At 39.1% G+C, this 26,809-nt stretch overlaps 1 protein-coding gene across 7 annotated transcripts in view; it reads left to right on the top strand.

The window, feature by feature from the left end:
• The window catches only part of prdm16 (PR domain containing 16), a 208,809-nt gene that overhangs the window by 89,967 nt on the left and 92,033 nt on the right, over positions 1 to 26,809 (top strand). For all 7 annotated transcript variants that reach the window (XM_028020349.1, XM_028020326.1, XM_028020323.1 and 4 more), the window contains exon 3: positions 17,696 to 17,746. In XM_028020349.1, the coding sequence (XP_027876150.1) occupies positions 17,696 to 17,746 (51 nt within the window). The remainder of the gene's footprint in view (positions 1 to 17,695; positions 17,747 to 26,809) is intronic.

Genomic DNA, 26,809 nt, shown 5'->3' with positions numbered 1-26,809 from the left:
AAAGTCATGCTGTGTTACAGTAAAGTCAATTGTCCACTCAACCGAGAAATGGCCAGTCTTTTTTACTCTCTGTTGGTGGTTGCTTTGACTTTAACCTGTCCACCTTACCTTCTGACTATGTCATAATTATATATATATATACAGACAGACAGACACACTCACTGTCACTCTCACTGATACTTTTTACCTCCAGGCAGTGAGTATGGATTTGGTGAAGCAGAAAGAATGGATGGATAGATAAAGAAAAGGGCACAGAAAGAGGTTGAGAACAAGAAGTTGAGAACAGACACTGAGCAGTAAATTACTTTGCCAATCAATCTTCCCCCCAGGTACCCTTGATGAAAGCTGTCCAAACTTTCCCCAAGTACTAAGTAACCCCCATACAATTTGTCAGTGGGGAGCTCAGTAAGAAAAAAAAAACTAAAAAAAAAAAAGATTGACAAACAATGGCAAGATTAAATTTTGCTGCAAGGAGAAAGGAAAGGAGAATGAAAGAGAAACATAGAGGTCAAGATCAAGACTTGAAGTACAAAACTTGAGTTACGGAAACAAGAGAGATGCTTAGTGGACACGGAAAGCTGAACAGCATAGCTGCTGAGGAAGATTTGCTCTTAGGAATGCATCTTATTTCTTCTCAGTTAAGGCTCAGAGGCTTCTGACGCACACACTTCAGGCGCACATCTTTGAGCCATCACGATTTCATGCTTACCCTGAGGCAGTAAACATATTTCATAAAATACACAGAAACACTTTTTATTTGTCATTATGTAGCAACACAGCCAATGGGCTCTGACTCTTCGCAAAGAAAAGTATGCAAATACGCATGCGAGCCACCACATGCACTCGTCGAGCTCCTTTTGCCAGAAACTTGCTTTCTGGCAAGTTTCAAAAGTCTCTGCCGAGAACAGTGAGGGGAGAGTGAGGGCTGTTGGGAATGTTAATTTGGTAATTTGTTGTTTTATATAAGCAGGGGAGGCATAGTGAAGGCTACACACATAGTCAGTGTGTTTGTATGCCAGGGGGAACTTGTGGAAGAGGTGGAGTGTAACTCTGGCAGACAATGTCCAGCTTAGTGATGCAGATGACTTCCAACCAAGTTATTTTCCTTTGAGAGAATCGGGCAAAAATACCATGACGGTCGAAGAGCAAGAAGAACCCCATGCCCAAAGATGGTATTAAGATGTCTCTGATACATGTCTGCCCTCTTCAGTCACCCTCTCTCTCACTACTAAATCTGGGATGGTGGCCAAGTGCCACCGAGGACACCCAGGATAATAAATCATCCTCGTTTCAACATCTGTCCGGCCCCAATTGGCTGCCCACGGCCAACACCCCAACCCTTGTGAAGATGGGTCTTTGGCTTTATTCCTCTTTCGGCATCCATCCATACTCCCCAGAGACACCCCTTCCCAGACAGACAAAACATCTTTTGTCCAATGCCCAAGTGAAGAAGAGACCCTCTTTTCCCCTCCTTGACAAAAGACGTCTGAAGCCAAGATGGGGCTGCCAACCGAGCTGCCTGGGACCCGGCAGGGGTGCCCCCGAGCCCCTTTCTACTTTTCTCCCGCCCTCTGTTTCATCCATCCCTCGCTCTCGCTCTCTTTTTATACTTTTTAATACTCCCCTCCTGCGGGGTCACTCGCTCAGCTCACACCCCACGCTTTTCATCGTGCTGAACTCTCAGGCTCGCATAAAGACATCAAGTGACAGCAGCGAGAGAAAACAGCCAGATTTGGCAGAAAGAGATATTCGACATGGCTGTCAGTGGCCATTCTGCATGCCTTTTGTACCCGTGGATGTAGTTGAAATAGATAAACAGTCATAGGCTGAAAAGCAGGGATCAGAAACTTGTTGCATTTATTCATATTGAACTAAGAAGACAAAGAGGTAAAAACCTGCTGATGCTAATTAAGAAGAATGAAGCAAAACTTAATTCATGGTGTTTTGATTTGTTTTCATGGCTGATGCTAAAACTAATCTATTTAATGGCTTTCTGTGGTTTCCTCTAAAAAGAAAGAAAAAAACGACCAAAGAGCTTGAGCAATGTGGCTGTTTTCACAAGGTAAAGAATATTTTGGGAAATTGTCTCCAGGCTCATCAGTTATGAAGCTCTTCCTCCACGCTTACTTACACAGCTTTATTTGTTGTGAATGCACAGAACTTTTTTTCCCAGCATCTCCAAGTTACGTCAACAACCAGGAGTAAAATGTAGAACAGCGTGAAGGCCAAACCTCCAGCCTCATTTAAAAGACTAAGTAAAAAAAAATATTTTGCGATGTTTGAAACACATCTCAGTAATTACTTTTAGCATTGCAGCTATGGAAAATGAAGATGATTTATGACAGTAATTGCAAAACAGACCACAGTGTAACTATCACAGAAGCCTGCACAAGATATTGAATCGCAATTGTTACTGTATATCAGAGACGGCAGATTTAGTGTCAAAAATCAAATCTTGAAAAACAAAGACTTTTTGGTTTGGACTTGACTTAGACTCAAAGAATCAAAACTTGGATCAGACTCAAGCTCTGAGACTATAGTCTCATGATCTATCTCAGATAATGAGAAGTGAAAGTGAATGTTTTCATTTGAGCAAATGATTAACATTGCCGCCATATGTTGTCTGTTTCTCGCCAATATATGGTGAGAAACAGACATCAGCTTCCAAGTTGGTCTGGTTTCATGTAATGGGCATTAAGGCATTGAGGAATCATGTACAATAAGTACGCTGCAGACTGTAGTGATGCCCATAAGATTAAACTTTTCTGTTCTATGTTGCAGTTGATGTTTGGGTATCAATGATACATAAAACCCTCAAACAGCTTCAGAACAAAATAAATGTGACTTAATTTTGGCACGTTGCTTTCTCACAGTTAAGCTATTGTCATATGTCATGATAAATATTAACTTCTGGTTTTTAAAACTTATCTTTAATCAAGAAGGTTCAAATCTGAGTTGGGCATTTTCTGCGTGTACAGTTTTGATGTTCTCCCTCATGTAAGCACAGGTTAACCTTCTTTTGATACTCTAGTGTCCTCCCACAGTCAAGAAATGTGCTTGTTAGTTTATTAGGAGTAAGAGTAAGTGAGTGGAGTTCTGTGTTACTCCGACAGACTAGTGACTTTGCAACATCAACTGCTTGGATGCAGTCTGGGATAGATACAAATGTTTTAAGAGCACACATGTATTTTCTAGATTGACTTTTCCTCTTTGTTATGAACACACCAAATACATAATATTGATAATAAAATGGTAAAACCCATGGAATTGTTAATGGGGAAATCTCAATGAAAAATCATAAGTGTGTCACTCGCAACAATCATCTTCATTATTATGTTCAAAACAATCACAGGATTGCATGTTTATCATGGAGCACGACTACTGCATAAATTTTGCATTTTTGAGTTTTTGTCATTTTAGTGCCTTCACTGCTGTACCAAAAACTTCAAACCTTAACTTTATGCAAATGGTTTCATTCCACTGAAACTGCTCAGGCAATGAAAAAAACATGTACCCACAAGGTTTTATGATGAATTAGGCAATTAGTGTTTGTGGCATTATTTGTTTCATGTTTTATTGTGAATTATGTAGATGGAGGCGCCATAATTAATGTTTTGTATGCATATTTGTTGAGATCATTATGCATGGAAATGTATTTGCCTGCTAGAGTTTTGAACGCTAGTTCACTGTAAGTGGCATGTTACGATGGGAGCACATCTCTCAAAAAAATGTCTTGGTTCTATTTTCATTTTTACCAAGCACACATTCTGTAACCTGATATCAAAAGTATTATTAAATAACATCTTCTTTAATATGCCAGAGTGATCTTTAATCAGATTTTCCGCTTCAAAGGAAACTGCATTCCATTACAGCTCCTCTCTGGCCCTCAAAACATTTAGATTTCCAATTAGCTACAGAGAAGAATAGCTAATTTACCACAGCATGCAGGCGCCTGACGTCTCAATCTGCCCAGTGTCAGCGCTGTGAAAAGCAGCGCTATGTACCCACGAAGGCGCAGACACACACTTACACACTTGCAGAGACACAGAGACCCGTAAAGAAATGAAGCTGTGCCTAGAGGTTGAAATATAATAGTACGAGGACTGCAAGTAAGAGTTTTAATGAACTGAGCAAACGAGTAAAGCACACTTTAAAAAAAAATAAAAATGTGAAGAGGAGTCTTACTGAAGAGCAGCAAGACAGACGGCATCTCTGTCTTGTCCTCAGATTGACTTGTCTCAGAGTGGACAGCCAGCCAAGCTACCCCCCACACAACAACCACATTGTCCGCTGCCCCAGTGAGCTGGAGTAGAGCTCTGTTCCTCAGGGAGCTGCATAGACACATGCATATTGTGGATGCATGTTAGCCTTGGCTTGATACTCTGTATATTCTATATACTGTGTATGAAGCAGAGGGGAGACAGAAGAAGCCAGAGAGGGAGGCAGATGGGAAATGAAATGCATATGGAAATTAGTGGAAGCCACAGAATGGACAGGCCTATCCGACGTCCTAACAACCTCTGAAAACAGTGGAGACTGGAAATGTGGTCGTTATTGTCTAACCTCCAGCATACAGCAGTCTGACTGCTCTCAATTTGGAGAAGCAAAGGGACATTTATGTTAAACATTCCAGGTTAACCAATGTTCACCATGGGGCACCAATAAGAGTACATGTAAGACAACTGAAATATATATCTGACTCCAAAGAAATGTCATAGTGGCTCCATGATGCTTACTTTTAAATTGCATCATGTTTCAGGCAGTTACTTACCTGGTAGAACTCTGTGCTGCAACACGGTCCATGATCTGTTTAACAGTCCCCTGCAACACAGCATGGCAAATCGGATTGTGTTGCACAGGCCGATTTGTGTAATCTAGCCCGTGAAGCTGTCAGTGCGAAAGTAACACTGTTTAAAATCGACATTATACAATCACAGACCGCAAAAACATTTTTGTGGTTTCATTTATTGTAGCTTGCAAATTATTATTTTTTGCTTCTTTCACATCTCAGTTAAGATTGTTGTTAAGTTGTGTTTTTCTATAGGAAACCTTTTGCATTTCTCTAGACACGCTCTAACCGCTGTCTACTGTCGGTATGAAAATTGTAAGAACCAAACTCCAGTGGTTGTAGTTATGTACAGCTAGGAATAGCTCGAATAAACTGAAGTTATTATAATAGTTACTTTACCTGCAACGGAAAGTTGTCCAATTGCTGAATTTGCAGTCGAAAGGGATACATCTTCGCATTCATTGAAGGCTAGCAAATACCTTAGTTTAGATGTTTAAAACAAGTCATACACTCTTTCTATACAGCTATTATGAGCTATGACTCTTTTAAAATTATTTTTAAAGATTTTAACATTTAATTCTTATTACTACGCCCTACTACACCCATTTAGAATATGAACTGCCCTGTCCAGCACTGTTCTGGTATTACGACAATCTTTTACCGTTACAGATTGAGGGAAAAGGAGCCAGTTTTGTGGACAACTTTTAATTGTTTGCCAAAAAATGTGTGAGCTTTTGGTTGCTGTCTCCAAAAATCAGATGAATGAATTTTGTTTCTTACTCCTCGCCTTGATGGGAAACCTGGAAAACACAGAACTATGATACTGAGTAATTGCGTCATGCAAATACTAGCAGAGCTGCATGAAAAGAGGAGGGAAAGGGAAGTTTTGACTGTTTCCTAGAACCCAAACAACTTTTGCTTGCAGCGCCCTGCCTCTCCTATGCTCACTTTCCCAGGCTGCTATTAAACATGCATATTTTCCCCTTCAAAATGTTTTGCTTTTATCTGTTCACTGGCATTAGCCAGAGGCCGGCTTGACTGACACAACCCACCGATGTGCATCTGTAGCCAGTCCTTCATTCACTTAAGGCCCATCAGCGGCCGCAGAATTTATCTTCCCTAGGGCAGCTCTGTGATAACACACTGTTAACAACAATAATGTGCAGCGCAAAGGAGCCACTGGAACTGCCCCTGTCAGGGTGAGTAAGTGAGGTCAAGGACTTTTATCACCTAGTGACGTTGCACCAAATGCACCCCGGCTTCATTTTATCACCATCCCTCTCCGGCGCAACGTGTCGCCTCATTTCTCTGCTGTATCTTCTGTTCATCTTTTTTTTGTTTCAGTCCCTTTTTCCCTTTAGTCCTCTGCTTTCCTGCATTCATATTGAGAAGAGAGAAAGAAAAAAAAAAGAAAAAAACAACCAAACTGGGAGGGACTGAACAGTGCCTTCTCTCTCCCTGTGCCTGAGGGAAAATTCTGGTGTTATTTTAGAAATCACACTGTTAAAGATTAATGTGAGCCTGGAGGAGTGTGTCATCATTCCTTAACGACAGGGCCGAGACACCGAATAAAGCCAACACTGTGTTCTGCTGCTCAGCCCAAGGACAGATAAGTCTCCTCTCGCTAAGCTCGCCAGAGCTCTCCCTCCTCCTTTGTCTGATAACTCTCTCATAAGTCATTTCTTTGAATTGCAATAGACAAAATGGGATTTAGATTTCTTAAGGGAGTCTAAAACCCAAATCTTCCCAGTTATTTTTCTATTATTGGAGGGGGGAAAGTAAGACTGGAGGCAAAGGAAAGGTAGAGTATCAATATCGGGACACATTTTATCTTTACAGCTATAATAACAACAAAAAAGAAAGATTCAAGAGAGCATTTGCAAACATTTTCCTTGATGATTACTCTTGTTAGATGACTAATGGAAAGTCCCAGCTTCAAGCGGTGACCATGCAGCACCCCCACCCCTCAATAAAGTCATCTGTCATCATCCCATGGACATGCTAGACAGACAGACAGCTATAAACTTGGGTTCAGAGGCTAAGACAGCGCATCCTATCTGTACATGCCAATCCTTTGCTTTGCTAGCGGCCAAGAAAAGAGCGATAACTGCATATTAAAGAATAAAACACCATTGAAGATTAAGATAACAGTCGCTCTCAGCTGATGATGCCAGTGATAAATTCATAACCTCATGAGGCCTGGTGGAATCTTCGGCGTAATAGGGACATGGTATCCGTTTACTGATAACGGAAGAGCTCGATAAGCCACAGGACATCAGTCAGTCCCAGAGACCAAGATAGATGGGGCTTCACACTAATAGCGCTGTAAAGAACCCTGGCCTTATATGGCGAGACTAATAAAGTCATTTGTGACGAGCCCGAAGTTCAACTTAATGGAAATCTATTTTCAGGTGAACGTCGAGAGGAGGGCGTTTGTCTTGACCAAAACAACTAAAACTCTGTTACAGTTATTCAACGCACCAGTAGCTGCACTTTGAAATGATATGATGTATCTGTCAGTAACTGAAATGCTTGGCAGGTTCTTCAGGCTGCAAAGTCCATTATTAGAAAGAAGTTGTCCAGTCAGAGCCTCAGAAAGATCAGCAATGCCACTTTGCGCTTAAAGCAACATTATTGTTTCTTTGAAGACTAAAACCGTCCCTTCAAGTGATCAAAGGCAGCAGCGCTACAGGGTTCAGATTAGAAGTGCTACTTTATCGTTTTTTTAAAAAAAAAGACTCCTCAAGGCCAAAGACGATACTGTATCGTTTTCAAGAAGCAAACAACCTGAAGCCAGTTTACCCAGCAGCCTCGCACAGTTTACAGCTGTTGAAACAGGAGAGCACTGAATCATGCTAATACAATGACCTGAGACACTGCAGGCACAATCAATTTCATTAGCCATATAAATCATGACGGCTTGACGTTTATTGTGCAGGTGATGGGTTTATCCTATGGACTTGGAGACAGCTCCTCTGGCGATAAATGTTGCTATCTTTTAAGAGCGGGCACAGAGTACAGGAAGACAAACGGGGGACAAGTAGGAAGATTACAGATCCAAATAGGCTGTTGTGCTACAAAATAAATACAGAGATAATAAATAACACAAGTGTTCATCTGTAGGCGAAACGAGGAACACTATATATTTTTTAAATTTTTTGTTTTTAGGTCAACATAATTACAAACTTTTTATTTTATTTGTTTCAATCTAATCAAATATTATATCCTTATGTTGTTTTTGAATGTATTCATATTTTATCATCAATATCTATCTGTACCAGCAATTCCAGCCATAGTAAGGATTTAGATTTGATCAATTTCTGAGTACAGAATAAGAATAAATCTGGATTGAAAGTTTCAAATTTCCTGACTGTAGATCCTGTTCCAAACAATAAAAATCTGAATTTCTGAAAATAAAAAACTTTTCACATTTATTTATATTTTGAATATGAGTTACAGGCATTTTGGGTTGGTGTCAGATGTACTGAACATTTTAAACTCATGAACTTAAAAATGAACCCAAAGTTCTTGAACTGATTTCAGATAGGACTAGAATTTTCAAACCAGAAAATTGAATTAGTATTTAACGTTTTAGATATATTTTTTAAATAAATGAATTAATGACTGCACCCTGACAAATCTATATTTACTCCTTCATAGAGAACATGTGACTAACCCTAACATGTGTTTTTTAACCCTTGGATGCATAGTAAACTCCTACAGCGAGTATATTGCATGTGTATTTGCATACACAGAAGAGAGTCTAATTCTTTTATTATTTGCACTACTCGGTATTAGACAATGGTAAAATGTGTTGCCACATCTGCTGTACAATGTGTTTTAAAACAGCAACCATTTTGTCTACCTGAGTTGACATGTACATAAAGGAAATTTTCTTGTGCCTGAAAATGATTGAAATTATATTTTCCAAGTTTGATATTTTGGTAACACTTTACTTGACGGGTTGTGAATAAGACTGTCATGACACCGTCATAAACATGACATAACATGAATTAGTTTTCATGAATATTTATGACTGTTGTCATAAAGTGTCATTCAGTAAATCATGACACTTAACCTAGACAAAAATGTCTTCGTTATGACAACTTGACATTAACCAGAAAATCATAATCTGACATAAATTTGTTACAAAAGATTAAACTTTAAAAATTATATAGCTTTATGTTATTAAAGCTAAAGTCTGTTGGAATAGAGCTGTACAAATAAATGTGTGAATATGTTCCTTGTACCACTTTTACTGTATTCATCCAGATAAAAAATTTCTTTACGAATTTTGTGTCAGAAAAAGAGAGTTACTACTTTGTCCCTTATTATTTGGTTATTGTCTCGGGGAAACAGTGGAAGGCTTTGTGCAGTTGTTTGGAATAAATTCAGCAGTGCAATCACTTAATTGCCGTTGGATTTAAGAAACCTAAAAAAATGAGCAGTCATCATAATTCAAATGTGATTATATGCATTTGGTAATCAGAATTGTTTTCTTTTTTTTCAAACTTTGTAAAAGAGCATTGCAAAATCCATTGTCATAACAGCTAGAGAAACCATTTGGGGCCAGTATCACCAGACAATCTCTGTTGGCAGTAGCAGCTGGCCTAACTACTCTGGTCTTTATATGTTTCCACTGTGCAAATAATCTGATGGGCCACCAAAGGAAATCATGGGGATAAACAGTTCAGCAGTTACGGTCCATTTGTTTAACACAAACGCTTTTCTGTGCTGTATCAGCAAGTAATTCTCAAAATAATACACAGCCTAATAGCACCCATCAGGACACTTAGGCCAACATTATTATTTTCTGGTATTTATATCGTAGACGTGAGTTGTAAGAGCTCTCGATATTATCTTTTTGTAAAAAAAAAAAAAAAAAAAAAACGATTCTGGTTTTTTACTTGGTTGCGAAACTGTCGGGCAAAAACATTTTTGATCATGACTGCATGAATTTCCACAAAAAAAACAGGCAACAATGTTTAACTGATGTTGCGTTTAAAGAGTTGTTAACACAGGGACTGAAAAACAGACTGACAAAGGGTTTTTATTAACAGTAGGGTGTAGATGTGTTAGAATGGCCCAGTGAAAGCACAAACCTTAATCTAATAGAGAATTTGTGTAAGGTATTGAATATATATGTTCACATTCAGCTCCAATCTGTCTGAGTTTAGGTGCTTAAAAAAAGAATAGGCAAAAAAGTTAAATTCCTGTCATGAAACAATTCTTGCTCAATCATTATATTTTAATTTGTAAAAACAACAAAAATGTTATGTACTTTTTTCTCCTCAGTTCTCAGAATTGTGCTGCATTTAATGTTACATAAAATCTTCCCAAAAATATATTAAAGTTTGGGGATATAATGCGACAAATTTTAAAAGATCAACAGATATGAATATTCAGTCCAGGTCAGTCGTGTTTGTGTATTTGCAGGAGAAATCAAATTTTTGAGTCAATCTGCTTAGCTTTTGCCTTCTCCACCATTGTAATAGTTGCATCACATGAACTGACTTCAGTATAAACCCTCAGAATATTGAAGAAAGGCCCTGGTTGTTTTATCCACTAACCCATATGTTGCTGCACTTAGCCTCAAAGCCACTTGAGACTTTTTACTCCTATGTTTGGCCCTGCGCCCAAACTCTTTCTATGTATGTGTGAATAACTGCATGTGATCCCAAAAAATGCATCAAAACCACAGCATGGACTTTCAGGAGGATGTCTGACCACGAAGTACACACAGCATAGATTGAAGTCAGCTAAAAAAAGACACTCTAAATAAAAAATGTGTCCTAATTTGCTTTTTGTCTATGAAGATTTTACACATCTGTCAAGAGATGAAAACCTGACAAATCCCTTTTGTCTGTGGGGGGGAAACATGTGCAAATGATATTGTCTAACTGATAAGCGATTTGCAATTTATCTGTCAGTTGTCAATTATTAAGCAACCTCTCATTAGTTGCTGACCAGAAGAATCCTCACACCAAGAGACTCTACCCTCTCTGTTTGTGTCATATTCAATTGACTAAATAACACTCTTGCTTTAAATTCGTATTGATAATACTGAAATACTTTTGTCCTGACATTTCAGTGCAGAGGACTCGGGAGCTGATTTATACAGTGCATAAATTCAGACATTCATTTATGCAATGGATGCAAACATATCTTGCTTAGATGAGGAGTGAGAAATGAAAAGCTGATGCTGTGTGACCTTTCATTGGATCTATTTGACCCAAAGTCAAGACCTTAAATCTCAGAACCATAACCTCCTGCTTGCTTAAAGGCAATATGTGTCACGGATGTAATAGAGGTCATGAGAAATAAAGCAATATTATTATTTTTTTCTCTGCAGCCACGTGTCAATAAATGTCAACTTTTATCAAAATGAAGAGGCAAGATGCGATATATCATCACTCAAACGGCACGCTACGGCTGGTGCCGATGCTGTGTAGGCAATCCTCTTAGTCCAAAAGTAGGGTAATTTATTGGACTTCAACCTTGCAGATGTCATAACATCTGCTAGCAAAAGGGTGGTATGACTCCACCCTTATTCACTTATGATTATTACTGATCATCTCCCCAAATGACTTATCAATAAAGCGGAGGCCAAGTAGATAATTTATCTGCACAGTTCTGTCAATAGTAGGTTCTGAATCAGCTGCCTTAAAAGGGTAAGGACGTTTGGTGATGGATGATTGCACGCAACTCCCATGAAAATATGACCCTCTTAATAAATTTGCAATATCCTTTTCTCTCCTCTTCCTGCCATCTCTTATTTCCACATTCCTCTTGATCTCTTCTCATGAAAGTGAACTTCTTTCCCAAGGTTTGCTGAGGAAGTGCAAACTTCAATTTGTAACATCACATTCCTCTGATGGAAATAATTCTAACTCTTCAATTGTCAGGTGTATGAATGCAAATATTTGATTTACACATGAATGCTAAATGTTTGACACTGAATTACGTGTCTGTGCAAGACCTGTGAATCATGCAGGACACTGAAATGATGAGACAAGCCCGTCCGGGGTCAATGCAAGCCTTGCCGGGATATTTCACTATGGCATTTTCTTAATAAATCACACAAAGACTCTGGGGACATACGGGGTCAAAGCTTGTTCTGTAAATATTAGCTGCTTGTATTTGACAAGTGGCCATGACTTTCCAGAGTCGCACAATAGTTCTGACTGTTTGCCTTCCAAATCTAACCTTTGTGCACTAAGCTCTATCTCACCGACAGTGCAGAGCTCCGTCGCAGGCCGCACCCAGACCCATCTGGATTCTAGGTTTTGTAACATAGTTACCTTTTTTTTTTGCAGTGTAATAAAATTTAGCCAAATCTGATCTTCCTTTTGCTTCTACCAACGAAGCAAAAGGAAGAAGCAAAACTAAGAAAATTCCCAAGAAACTAAAAAAACAACAGTAAGTAATCAGTGATTATATTAGTCCCAGTTTGGAAAATTATTACTTGTGATAATTATCAGAAGCCAGAGTGTGAAAGTTTCCTACACTTGTTAAGGTTTGCTTTGGCAAAAGTCCCCACAATTTCCCCAACTATTGAAGTAATCACAAATATATTTGGTTTGATGGATGCCCAACTTCCTACTATTTAGTGGTGTAAGTTTCAGCCCTTTTCTTTACCTTATCATGCCTTAGTCTTCCCACTTCGCTTCTTAATCTCTGTGAGAAACCTCATTGTTGTGGCATGTTTTTAAGCAGCCATAGTCCATGTCTTGCTTTGGGTTAGCTGGCAAACGCCCTATCTCAGGGAAGTCCAAAAATAGCTTTATTTTACACCCATTTAAAGGACATGCCTGAGAAAAGACGTGGAGCCACAAGCAGACACTATCTGACTTAATGCTAAAAGGCGAACCGAATCGGACTTGTATCCCCAGTCAAGCGGTCTCTGGCAAGTCAGTGTAAAAGGTTTGTTATCAGGGGGATTTCATTTGATAGCAAGAAACTATAGGCAAAACATACTGGAGACTTGTTTTCCTTTTTCTTTTTCTTCCTTTTATGGGGTCAATGGTGTTGTTTTATTGATTGGAAGTGCACCGATCATGCCAGTATCTAGCAGTCAGATCCATTTGTTGCGATTATGTTTGACATAATGGTTGCCTCCTATTTCAAAGGCCGTCAGCGATGAGAAACTAAATTCTTCCCTTGCATTTTTTGTGTGTGTGTGTTTTTCTCACTTTGCTTTTGACACAAATTGACTTTCTGTGCAGTTTATTATTCAACACAACACATTGTGAAAGACCACTTCCTCTCCCATCTATATGTCAAAAAGATCAATGACCCTTCCAAGGCATTGCCACCACAATGAAGGTCTGTCAATGGGCCAAGACGCTGCAAAAGTTCCCAATAAATGTGTAGCAAAACTTTCAATTTGTGGCTTTCTTGGTGTGGCTCTTGCAGCCAATGAGTTGTCAGTCAGGGCCTCGATTCAAGCCTTGAGGTTTGCTTGCTGCTAGTTCTTTTTGGAAACTTGCGGCTTTGTGACATCCACAGTCATCCATTCGGCCATGCTGCTGTATTGCCTCACATTATCTGGAGGCGAGGAGAATTGTTTTTGGCAACAGAAGACTTACATTTTCCTATGGTACAAAACCTCCAAGTGGGACCCTCGTCTCTGGCTGATGATGAGCAAGCTCTAACCTCCTTCTGTTCTTTTGTTTCTATTCTTTCAAGGCTTGATTTTAGCTGAGTATGCAAAACTAACTTCTTCCCTTTTTTAATGGGCCCTAAATAGAGACTTCTCTGAGGGTTGCTTTGCTTTTTCTGCGTAGAAGGTTCTGACCAATTTTGCTTTCTCGTGTATGTTTTATGTTCCGACCTTCCTTGTAAAAACAGTGAGTTCAGTCTTTTCAGTGAGTGTCTATCTGCAGACCGTGTTTCCATTTGTCTGCTTGCAACAGGTATCCTAAAGAACTAAAGTGGTGCTGAAAAAAACCCAAACAAACTCTTGACCATGTCCAACAACAAAAGCTGTCCTATGAGGCACTAATAATGGTGGGGTTTTCCGTCTCCAATGCCTAGTGTGTAAGCTCACACCGCAGACATGATGAGATACAAAAACACAAGCTGGTAAAATCGGGTCTGTACAACTCTCAGTGGAAGGATTCTGCAGGTGGCTGCACTTTCATCAAGCCACGTCTAGATTTGTTTACATTTGAGGTCATATGGGCCAGCGAGAGAAGCTGTGTGCCCAGACACACATTTACACACTCTGTCTAAGTACCCTCACTTCAGTGTTTTTTTTTTCTTTTCCATAAGACATATTGACATGTCAGCATTTAGCCAGCTAGATACAGAACAAATGGACAATTTTCCCTCCCTCTGTATAGTGGAAAATCTACCCCTCTCAACATAGGCCGGTCTGTATTTGGACCCGTCACGCCACCCCAGAGGAAAAGTCACTTTGAGAAGACGCTGACACGAGCTATAAATCATTGCTCTGTCAGCTGTGGCCAATCAGATTTTCCATAGCTAATTAACGAGTTGTGTTGCAAGGGCAGAAGATTCATTGTTGGTGTTTGTGTTACTTGTGGATCTGTATGTATCTACAATCAACTACGGTCAAAAACCATCTCAACCTGACCTTGTGTTAATTCCATCAACATCTTTGGCAATGCCTTTGCTTGTCATTTGGTCACTTCTCCACTGTTGTGAATTGCTTTGATCAAAACTTCATTCATGTCATGATCAGAAAGTGTCACAATTAGTTAATGTCTTACATTGAGGTTTGGAGAATTGAATTCCCCTCACAGCACTCACTGGACCACCTAAAGCTGAAACACATTAGGGCATCAGCATAACCACTCATGCCTGCTTGCATGACTTGTGGAGTTTTATGTTACTCTTGAACAATTTGATACACATACACATATTTACACTCAGCATGCAGCTAAGTAGAGTCGGATACTCTGTGTGTGTGTGGGCGTGTGGAGGCAGAAATTGTTGTATAGTTGTTGAGCGCCTGGTAGCATTTTAGATGACCCAGCCAAGCTGTTCATTTTGTAAATTGTTACAGCTGGCTTGGTGCATTACAAGAAACAGAAGCCAACCCCAACCCCTCTTTCTCCTACGTACTGTCTCCATGTTACCGCCAATGGCATTCCCATGTTTCCCCTTCCTATTTATTTGCTTCATTTCCAGACCAGAAACACTAATGCAATTTATATATTTTTTCTAGTTTCCATATGAAAATGTTTTCAACAGCCAAGGAATGTATAATGTATAGCTACCCTGAAAAAAATTATATGTGAATAAAACATGGTGGCAGATGTATAACAGAAGAACTGGTCAAAAAACTTAGTATTTAAGATCTTGAAAGTCTGGTTTGGTTAGTCCATATGCTCAACTCCAACCAAATTCCAACTACATTTAGAAATAGATAGATGTCTTTCTTCTGACATCTTGTACAACGCATTGAATTGCAATAGATATGGAAATTTCTATGTGTGCAAAATCAGAGTCGTAAAAGTCTGATTGGATGCAATATTTGGTAGGATATTGTATTTGCTATGTATATCCATTTCTGCATGAGAATATTATGTTGGGCTTCTGGTACAAATTTCTGCTACCCTCAATGTGTGTATATATTAAGTGGCATATATGCTAAAGTTTACAGACTGGTGGGTTGAATATGACAAAGGAAAAGTAAGGAAACAGTTAGGAAGATGTGAGTTAATTGTTTTCAATATTTTGAAGATTTTGTTTTACGACTGTTACCTACCTCTTTACTATGCTTTGGTTGAAGAACTAACTTGGGTTCTCCTTCAAATTTGTTTTCCAGCTGTTTTAAAAACTTAACTGCTGCTCTGACATAGATTTTGGAAAATTTAGACAAGGAGATTCTACTAACCATGTGCTGACTTATAAAGAGACACATACACCTCACTTAGGGGAAATAAAAGTGTGATAGATTATCAGTTAAAGGTTCAAAGACACCAAATGGTCACCAAGTGATTGGTAACTGTGACAGTAGCGAGTTTTTTTAAAAAATATGGCAATTTAATTGATGATATTGTTCCATTAAACCCACATTCCCTTATTTTTTTCATTTCATTTCTAATCATCACTATGTCCATAACACTATTGTTTACCCATCAGTCATTGATAACTATGTAGGAAGCGGGTATATAAAATAGTGAAAATCAGTCAAGTTGTTCAAATGTGTCTAATATTGCAGCAAAGCAGCACTTTGAAATGTCAATATTACCAATTTTTTCAATTATTGTAATTGAAACATACTTGAAATCAAGTATGTTCACTGGTCTAAATTGAAGGAATATACTCCAATCAATAACAATTAATAATTTTCATAATTTATAAAGTTACTCAAATTAAAGCTTTGGTTAAAAAAAGTACATTTTGCCATTGCAATGAAAGGATTAATTTATTTTAATTATTTTTTACTTAATTGGGATCTTATCAAGGGGAGGCAGGGACTATGGAGGATGCTCTAATCTGTACCAATATTTCATACTTGAACAGTTGAGTGCTTCTTCAAATAATCTTACAGAGTGCTGCTGTATCCAAAAAGATGACAGGAAACTTCTGTCAGGTAATGCACCTTTAACAATCCATGGCATAGTTTGTTAAATATACATTTTTCTATGTAGATATTATGTAAAACACTGAGATTTCAAGAAGAAATATGAATCTTCAATGCTTTAGATGTGTAGTAAGTAGGTGGAGAACAGAGTTTTAAGTATCTGTGTTGCTATTAAAACCATTGGTGAAACTGAACACATGTCTGGTTTTAAGCAAGAGGATAAAATAAACTGTTTTGTGCCACTATGTTTTCCAATAGCTTTACCAGTCTGGACAAAGTTACAAACACTTTTCTCTAGAGATCCAATGGGGCATGCACAACCTTGAGATCATACACACAGATCATTATAATTTACTATAAATTGAGGCCTTGCTCTCACATAAAAAGAAGTTACTGTATGGCAGAATTTAAAGAATAGCCTCATAGTTTCTTTGGGAGATTCCACAACAGATAAATGTCTCTTTCCCAATCATGGTGGACCACACTGGTTAAGGAAATACAAACCTTTAATATGTCAGCTCTAATATAAAGGCTAACAGTCCTGTCACAACTCCCATACAACCGGTCTACTGTTAAAGGGCAGATGGGGAGGATATGGTGCAGGAAAGGCAAGGCCCAAATATGCTGTATGGAGAAAGATTTAGACGTAATTTCACTTAAACTCAGTTTACCGATCCCCCACATAAGACCGCTCTGAACAGTCAGCATCTCTTTCCCGTTCCCTGTTGGGACAGAGACGAGCAGAGGAGTGGATACTCTAGCTTTCCACTGCGTGAAACACCAACTCATTGCAGTAGGGGCCACCCCGTCTCTTCATCATGCCCCATTTCCTTCATTTCCTCTGGCAGACACTGGGAGCATTCTGCCACCCATCTGCCCCCTTGTAAATATTGCTTGAAGGCTTAATTATGCACACTCTCACTGACGAATATGTTCTCAGTGAACTTCCCCGCTACACCAAAGCCAGGAATTAACATCAAATGTGGGGAACTCATTCATTCAAATGTGCTTCATGTTGTGTTTTGCTTCTGGTTGTGTTTTGGTGGCCTCTTGCCCCATTATGAGATGTCTTCCTTTATATTTGTATCCCGCTGGGTTTGTGTGATGAACTATGAACACGCCTCGCTTTTGTCATCAGGCAGTGTCGACTATAACAACAGACTGAGGGCCTCTCAAGAGCTGGAATCAATCATGTGGTTTTAATGGATCTTCAGGCAGATTTCTTCTCAGGGAAAATTCAGAGTTGCATGATTTTATGATAAATGTAGAACAAATATGTGGTCTTGGTGTCAAAAATGTAATTATGAATATATGTTTCTGCTTTTTTTTTCTCTTTTATTTTTTTACAGCAGATGATAAACGACCATGAAGATGACTCTCCAGACAGCTGTATCAAAAAGGTAGGACAATCATCATCTTTTGCTACTGTTTTTCAAGCCCTTTGTCTACATCTTTTATTTTTCCTTGCAACTACAATATTTTTCCTACATGATCGATACGGCGTCTATAAATAAAGTCTAAGTCCAGCATTTAGATTTTGTCCTATTTGTCAGGGAGCAATTACGTATCTAATAAGCCTTGCTTATCAGAAAGGACCTGCAGTGATCTGTGATCTAATAAGTCCCTTCTTGACTAATGCACGCGCTGTGACCGACACGTCTCATTGACCAGTCACTGACCACTTTATGAGGTGATGAATTTATTGAAGAGGCAGTGCAGTTTGTTTTTACGGCCAGTGTCACCGGGTCAAAACACGACGGTGAGAGAGTTCATGTCCATCTAATGGTCCATGAAAGAACAATGGCCGCTGCAGAGGACACACCAAGAAGGAACTTTCTGGGAAATGCTGAAAGTATGCAGGCACAGTTCCAACTTGAGTTAATGACAGAAGAGGGGATTTGAACTGAAGGTTAAATGAAACGCAGCAATAACTTATATGGCAGGGACACCAAAAAAAAAATACAAAAAATTACTTTTTTAAACATTAACTGATTGATCTCGCGCTGCCTTGAATACCCTTGGTCTTTCTTATATTTTGTCATGTTACAAGAATATATTTTATTGTTGTTTCTTGTGATTTATGTGATGGCGAGTAAAAAAAAAAATTGTGAATGACATTTTTTTTAAATTATTTTTACAAATAATAAAAATGAAACAAATCAGAAAGAACACATTGGAGAAGTTCAGATTATAAAAGAATATCAAAAGCTTTTAAAATGTCAGAGTACAACCACATTCACATGGATGTCACATAAGCTTATGCTGGGCAAAGACTGGTAATAAGACAAGGAGCCAGAATAATTCATGGTGTCTCTGGAAGAGCTGCATGTCTTCACAGCTCTGGTCTGGTCATCTGTCAAAAAGAAAACTCCATAAATTGACATAAGAAGTCTCATTTCAAATTTGGAAATTTAACAATATGATCCTCTGATTAAATGGAATCAGAATTAAATGCCATCAATTTGCTATGTATGGTGGCAACTCAATCCACCACCATGTGTGTAGCTTTATGCTGCAGGGATAAAGAAGTTGGCCAGAGTTGACGGGAAGATAGATGAAACTAAAAACACAGCAATTCCTGGAAGAAAATTTGTTAGAAGCTTCAAAAGACTTGCTATAGCAGCAGACCTTCAAACATGACGATGACCCTAAAACATACAGTCAGAGCTACAATGGAGTGGTTTAGATGTAAACATATTCATGCGTTTGAATGGGATGACTCAGACTCCAGACCTAAATACAACAGAAAGTTTGTGGCAGGGTATGGAAATTACTCCGCTCAGATGCTGCCAGCCTGCAGATGTGCAGCATTGGGTTAGATAGGATTGAATCAATGTAGGCATTACTTTTATTTGAAAAAAAAAAAAAAATCCATGTTTTTTTTATTTTATATTTTATAATTGGTATCACATAAAATCCCAGTAAATTACATATAAAGTTGTGACAACTGAAAAACTCAAGATATGCAAGACACTATAAATTACCATGACAGAAAGGGTGAACTGAGCCAAAATTATTTTTGGATTTTTTTCTATGTAACGAAACTGTTCGATTTGACAACAGCAGCAGATAAAAGTCAGAGCACTGGTTGGTCTGTGAAGATGCCTTGTGAGCTAAACACTCGCTTCCACTTTAATTTACGGTTGTGACAAATCCGGCTTTGGAAAAACAAAATCACTTAAATTTTATCATTTGCATTTCAGGTCAAGGGTCTTGCTGCTCCTTGTATAAACAGACAGACCAGCATGTAAATCACCGACTGCTTGGTTGATGTGAAATCCTGCGTTAGTCAATGAGCTTATTTTAAGAGCTGACCACAGCTGTTTTAGGCTGTTTGGAGTTCCCCACATTTCGTACGACGTGGAAAAACCTACTTGGTTTTATAAACTAACCTAACCACCTTCCACATGTATTCCCTAAAGCATTCGCTTTAGTTGCACTGTCGTAAGCATTGATAATTGTCACACAACAGTAGCGCAAGAGTTGCACTCTGCATGTCCTTAGCAGAAACATATACTTACCGTACGCCTGGCAGCCGTATGTGAAGACACACTGGCTATATCTCATTATGCAGAGTGTGAGTTGTGGTGGGCCCTCGATGGGCGGTGGCAGACCACATGCTTGTTATGAATATGAATGAAATTATCCATGAGCCATTTCGTATGACATGACTCATTCATCCACACGCAGGCGCTCACAAACACAGGGCAGGGGCAGCAACACTGACTCCATCTTTCTCCACTGTCTCGCTACCATTGCGGCGCTTGATTAAGACTCAAAGTTATTTGAGTTGCAGCTCGCAAATAAACTAGTTCATTGCTTAAAGGTACATTTGTGTTATAATGAGTTATCCATGCTCATTTGTTGCTATTTTTTTGTATATCTAGCTCTCAGAAGAACGGCTTAAACTAACTTCAGCAGATAGAAATGTTAATGGATACAATGGATAGTACTCTGATATGATTAATTTTTAAATCCTTTTATATTGAAAATATAGTGTGTTGTTTCTTTTGTTTACTAACAGGCTGAAATTCACTTTGCAACCTGCCTGACTTTAATGTTACTGACAAAGTAAAGGTTGTGTGTGTAATTTCCCAAATACTGTAACAGGTTATCAGCCACCTTTTGTCATTACGGTGAGAAGCTCTGAAAAAGCTACTTTAAAAGTAGCCGGTACCTGAAGAACTGAATTTCATCACCCAGCACACAGATAAAGCCAGCCACGGTGTTTGTCCCATGCCTGAAGAGAATAAAACCAAATGTGAGGCTCTGTCTGAGATAAAGCACCAGATAAAATGGAGCAAAGATAATACCTCAGCTTCTCCAGCCTCACTTACTGAAAGCTGCCCAGAAATGCCCTCCACAGCTAAGTGTGTGTGTGCAGATATTCCTCTTCTTATGTGTCTATCTGTGAAATGTAAAGCCCCGGATTCATATCCTGGGCTTTCTGAGCCCCTGTGGCTTAGGCACATGCAAAATCAGGTTTTATGCATCTTCATGCCACACGCAGTCAGAAAATGAAAAATGTCTGTTATCTGAGTCCTCTCTCTATTTACTTCCCTCCATCTTCTTCCACTTATTTCATCCCTCCTTGCTTTTCAAGCAGACAGGACGGTGTTGTTGGAGCTAAAGATTGTTATCGGTGGCTATTAGTGATAGGATCAGGGATTGTTTGATTTAGTCTGGTTTGGCTATACAAAACAAGACTATCTTTCTGTTTAGCTGTCTAGACCCTATGCATGTATATTTTTACAAACACACACAGGGCATTCGCTTAAGTCTGAAGGTTATGTGTGATGTAAAAGCTGACAGGGGTATCGGAGGACCAAAGTTTTGTTTAAGAATCCCTGGATTTAGAATTGAGAGTGGAGGATACAGAGACGGGCAAAAAAGTGGACAGTCTATGCTCTGTGTGTGTGTGTTTGTCCTGTGTGTTAATCCTCATCTTCAGAAGAGCGCTGCTGTCCACGCCAACGCGTGTAAACACTCCGGCAGATCAGATGACAGATAATGACTTCCAGATAGACACCCTCTATTCAAGCAGCTGAGAAAAATCAATGAGCCCTGATTGCTTTTTTCCCAAGACGATCATCTCTCACCCGAAGGCTACTATCTGTCTCTCCCTCTTTATATATCTACTTCTTTCGCAATTTCTCAGTCTCTACCCTTCAAGCCACATTCATTCGGCTCTCAATACCGCTGAGATCGAATCAGTTCATGCTGCTTTTCACCGGGGATTTACTGTGAATAGATACAGAGAAATATCTCTTTGAGACGATCAGGTCCCGCCGCCTGTCTGCTGCGTTCCTCTTCTGCGATTTGTCTGACTTAAGAGGGACATGTTTTCTCTCTTCATTGATTCCATGTAGTTGTGTCTAAAGTACTTTTACTTACCATTAAGCCCTTCACAGTAATCATCTGCAGCACAGTGTTTATTTGCTGTATATCTAATAGAACTTACATTTGGTATGAATTGGGTAGATACCAGAACACCTTGTAAAGGTATTCACATAGTTTAAAAAAATATTTCTCAACAGCCATCCATCCATTTTCTAACATCCTTGTCCCTAGTGGGGTCCGTAGGGGTGTTGGTGCCTATTTCCAGCTAACGTTCCCCAAATTTCTCAACACACTACAACAGAATTCAGTGCAACATGCAATTTTTGGTGGACCAAGACAAAGTAATGCACAGTTGTGTAGCAGAAAGAGAACTGGACATGTTTTATGATATTGTGCTACAAATAAAAATCAGAAACGTATCATGTGTTAACACCCTCCACCCCCCCTATTGGTCACTATTTGTTAGAACCCAGTTCATGCAGTCAATTGAACTTGAATGTATGTCTTTATAAGCATTATACTTCTAGAGACTAAAAAAATTAGATTGGCTGGGATGTTTGCGTAAACTCCTACATGTTTTCTTTTACGATTGTTGTCTAGAGTATTTACATCAAATCTGACTAGCTTCCTGTTTTTGCTCAAGATGCTGCCACCACCATGTTTCCCTATAGGGCAGTGGTTCCCAATGTGTGGAAATTGCAGGGGGGAGGAAACGTGGGAAACGGTATGGATGAATGAGAAAAAAAAGTTACACAAAAGTTTTTCACTGTAAAGATGGTTTTTAGTGTGTTTTGTTGCAACTTGAAGTGTGAAATAAACTTCAGTGGAGTTTGAAAACAAAATATGTGTATAGGTTTATGTCTGGTTGAACGACGTGTGTGCCCAGTTTATTTTTTTGTTTTCTTTTTTAGGGGGCGGATTTTATTGTAATCCACATGGGAGCCCAGAAAATCTTTGGGAACCACTGCTATAGGGTATGTGGTGTTACGGTTGGTGAACAGTGTCTGTTTCTTTCACAACTTTTTTCACACTTTTGCTGAGTCTGCAAACTTTAAATGGGACTTGTTTCTTTTAACAATTTCTTTCTCCTCCCAGTCTTCCAATATAAACTCAGCAAGATTTGTGGAGCACCCGGCCAATGGGTTTCTTATCGACAGATTCTCTCACCTGAGCTGCTGTATATCTCCATCTTCGATATAGTTGACATGAGGTGTTTTTTTCCTGCATCTTTTACTAATGTTTTCTTGTTCATTCTGTCAGTTTAGGTAGTCAGTCATGTCTTGGTAGGTTTTTTGTAGCACCCTCAAAGTTTTGTGTATTTTTAGGTGTTATATTCTAACCCTCCTTTAAATTTCTTCACAACTTTATTGCTGGCCAGTCTGCTGGGTTTTTTGGTTTTCATAGATGTTGTCCAACAAACAAACTCATGAGGCCTTCACAGAAACATTGGACTTTGATTAATATTAAAATACACACAAATAAAATCTCTTCCCTGACAACATGACTTGGGAAAAAAAAACAATTAAATCCTCTGGATAATATTTTATGGGCTAATATATTTTTTGGGGAAAGGCTGGCTCAATGTACTTCTTTAAAATGTTCTACTTTAGATACTAAACTCCAAACAGAATACACTAAAGTTTACTCACATATTTCTCTCAACTGCGAATGCAGCCAGGAGGTTTCCAACCCCACTCCCTCAGTATCAAGCTGGAGAATTGAGCCTCTAAATGCAAAGCGTAAATGGCCCCAAATGTATGAGGGCTATTATGTGGACACAGGGAGGCTCATGGGTCACAGAAGTGATCCAGCGCTTCAGGCCATAGTTTACCTTCTGCCAGCAGCACCACACTTCTCCCTCCCTCACCCTGTTTAAATAGGACATGATTGATTGATAATTACAATAATTTGCTTGAAATGATTATCTGGATATTATAATCACTGCCACCCCAGCATGTGCAGCAGGGGCAAGTCATTTTCAATAACAGTGAACCTTATGCACACACCATGGTTGCACACACACACACACATGTGCACGCAGATCTTTTTATTATGCACGTTGATCTTTGTTAGTGTGTTACCATTTTTAGAAAAAGTTGTAGTTGCATGCCTCATTTAATAAGTGTGCTAGTGACATGAATGATATTCACTCTGATTTTAATCATTTTAGTTAGTTTTTGTTACTGTAACAAGCAAGAAATGCAGTTGCTTAAAAAGAATGTTTCTCCATCTGGTCGTTTCTGTAATAAGCCTTTAAGAAGAACCTTCAAGAAGAACCTGCTGATTGGTTTGGAGCCTTTTGGAGGAACATAGAACGTTCTCCATCTAATCATGGTCTGACCGTGCTTTTGATTGACTGACCTGACAAAAAAAAACATGGGGGTTATTATTTTTGGAAAAACAAATGTGATCTGAAGGATCCAAACATCTTCTTGTAACTTTCAGATGGTGAACAAACACACTGGACCTTCAGTCACGGTGTCCTTTCCTTCCATCTAAAGCAAAAAAAAGGGGACAATTATATGTGCATGTGTGAGTACTGGTGGAGTCCATGTGTGTGGAAGAGAGACATGGGGGTGCAAGGAATAATATTTGCGGTTTTTGCTTCGCCCCAAGATGGCTTAATGATGAGACGAGTCTCTTTCTTCTGCAGGGGAGGGTTACATTTTAATGGGTCCTGAGTGACATGTTTTCATTTGCCTCCCTTCACCCGGTGCTACCACCACCATCACCCCCTTCAACGTACACTGTGAAACGCCGCATCGTGTCAGCTCTGACGGAAGGGGAAAAAGTGACGTGAAAGTTAAGACAGGCAGGATTTGACGTTCAGGTTTTATGTCCGTTTGGGGGCTTTTGGAGGAATGGGGGACAAGTGCCACGTGAATCATTAAATCTCTTTTGTTATTCTAACTGTATAACAACCCTGGAGGTTACATTTTTCACATAAGGGATACTTGAGGGTTTCAAAGTTAATTTAGTATAAATGCTGAAGAATTAGTCCCAGAGGCTGTATCTCACAGATACTATTCAAGATGAAGCAAGCTTCTGCCATTTTAGGGAAACTCCATGCACAAGAGCATATTGGCTGAAGTATAGGCTGTTGGCAAAAATGAGTATCCTTGTATCCAGCCTCTTTTAACCAATAGGGTTGATTGGTGGCAGGTCACATGCTCCAAACAAAGTCAGGGTTGTTGAAGAGGAGGTGGAGAGTAGGAGGAGAGGTGAAGACAGAAAGAAATGGTCTTTTTTTCTTTCGCTGCCTGTCTTGTCTGTGGGAACTGTCCCGACCATGGTTTCTGCAGAATGCTGTCATTATGCCTTGTGAGCAGCTTTCACTCAAAGGCCTGCCCTGTGTTGGAAGTGTGTTCAGCCATGTGTGTGTGAATGTGCTCTCTTGAGTGCCACTTTTAACTTCCATTGGGCACTTTTAACTTGTGTGCACATCCAGCGTCCTGGTGTGTGAATGTGCGTGTGCGGGCATGTGTGTGTGGGCCTTCACTGACGCATCTCTGTTGTTATCGTCGATCAAAACCCAACGTCACGTCGTAGTGAAGCGCTGGGAGAGGAATTCAAGTGGGAATGAAAGAAAGAAAGAGTGGAACAGATAGAGAGCGACAGAGCGAGGGGGCGGAGGAGAAGCACGAGGTGATCAGAGGCACTTTCACATCAGCTGGCTCTCTGACCCCCATCTCTCTCTCGCTCTATCCTTTTCTTTCTTCCCTTCGGCCTTTTCACTCCTTCTATCTTCTCTCGTTCGCTCTTGCACTCTTTGTCTCCTAAATAATCTCTCTCTCAGTGGCCGTTCCCACCACATTCTCTGGGGTCACCCGACAAAAGAAGACGGGTTATAGACAGTTGTGGGGGCTGTCATATGAGTTTCCTCACACGGACATACACGCCGTCACTTCCATTATTTTTTTGTTTAGTTTTCAGCTATCAGTAGTAACATGTTGTGTTGTGGCTACAGTGCTTCCTTCTAAACTGCACATTTGAATAAAAAGATCCTTCAAAATACTTGAAATAAAACTTTTATACTTTTAGAATTTAAAGGCAGAAATGAGCAGCCACAGCAGCTTGTATTTTTTTTTCTCTGGTATCTACTGTCAGCAATCCTAGAGAGTCATTTTGCATCAAAACCACAGTTCATTTCAATTCAAATCAGTTCAAATCAAGTAAATTGCGGTCAATTCAGTTCAGTTTGAATCAATTCAGTTCTTTTGGTTTAGTTCTGTTAATTTGCATTCAGTTCACGTCGGGTAAATTCAGTTATATATGTGATTTATGTTAGTTCTGTTCGTTTAGTTCACATGAACATAGTTCTATTTAGTTCAGTTCCTTTCAGTTCATTTCAGTTTAGTTCAATTCAGTGTCGTTTGTTCGTATATCAAACGTCTCCTCAAAACGCTTTACAAAATAATTTAAATTCATGTCCAAATCTTTAAAATCCAAATGAGCCCAAATTTAATTTTATTACTTTACAATACAATTAATTTGTTTCAGAGCTAATAAAACACACCAATACACTGCAACATCAAAGCAGTAAGATCAAATTTAGTTAGCCATGTTTTATAATTTAAACTTGTTGAAGGGAGCCCAGCACATTACACTGAGCCAGTTGATTCCCTTCTTACTTAAATTAAACCTAGAGCTTAATTTTATTGCTGCTCCATGTCTTCGATAAACACATGAATTAAAAACAAGATCTTGAAGATCTTTAAGGCCTTTAATCCTTATGCTTAATTCTGTTTAAATGAAATGTTGCACGTTCAAAATGTTTAGGAATTTTTTTGTATTACTAAAAGGCAGCTGCATACTAAATAAAACAAATCGTCAAGGATAGATGACTACAGGGTAAGGATTCAGATGTTGTTGCCACAGACGGTATGTAGTTGTGTGGTCTTGCAACTTAAACATTTTCCAGAGGAAGAAACGTCATGAGAGCACCTGGCAGATTTTATGCTTCACAATGGTCAAGATTTTAGGTAGCCACTGTTCCCTGCACGTTATAGCAGAAGAATACATCAGTATCAGGCCCAAAAAGTTTACATTTTCTTAATGATTTTTCCATTTGAAAGATCCTCCAGCATTGCCAGTGCGTCAGTCGAGCAGAATTACATACAAGT

Source organism: Xiphophorus couchianus, chromosome 1 (assembly GCF_001444195.1).
Source record: "Xiphophorus couchianus chromosome 1, X_couchianus-1.0, whole genome shotgun sequence".
Classification (NCBI taxonomy): domain Eukaryota; kingdom Metazoa; phylum Chordata; class Actinopteri; order Cyprinodontiformes; family Poeciliidae; genus Xiphophorus; species Xiphophorus couchianus.
Note: the sequence above shows the minus strand (reverse complement) of the source record. Positions and strands in the feature narration are given on the sequence as shown.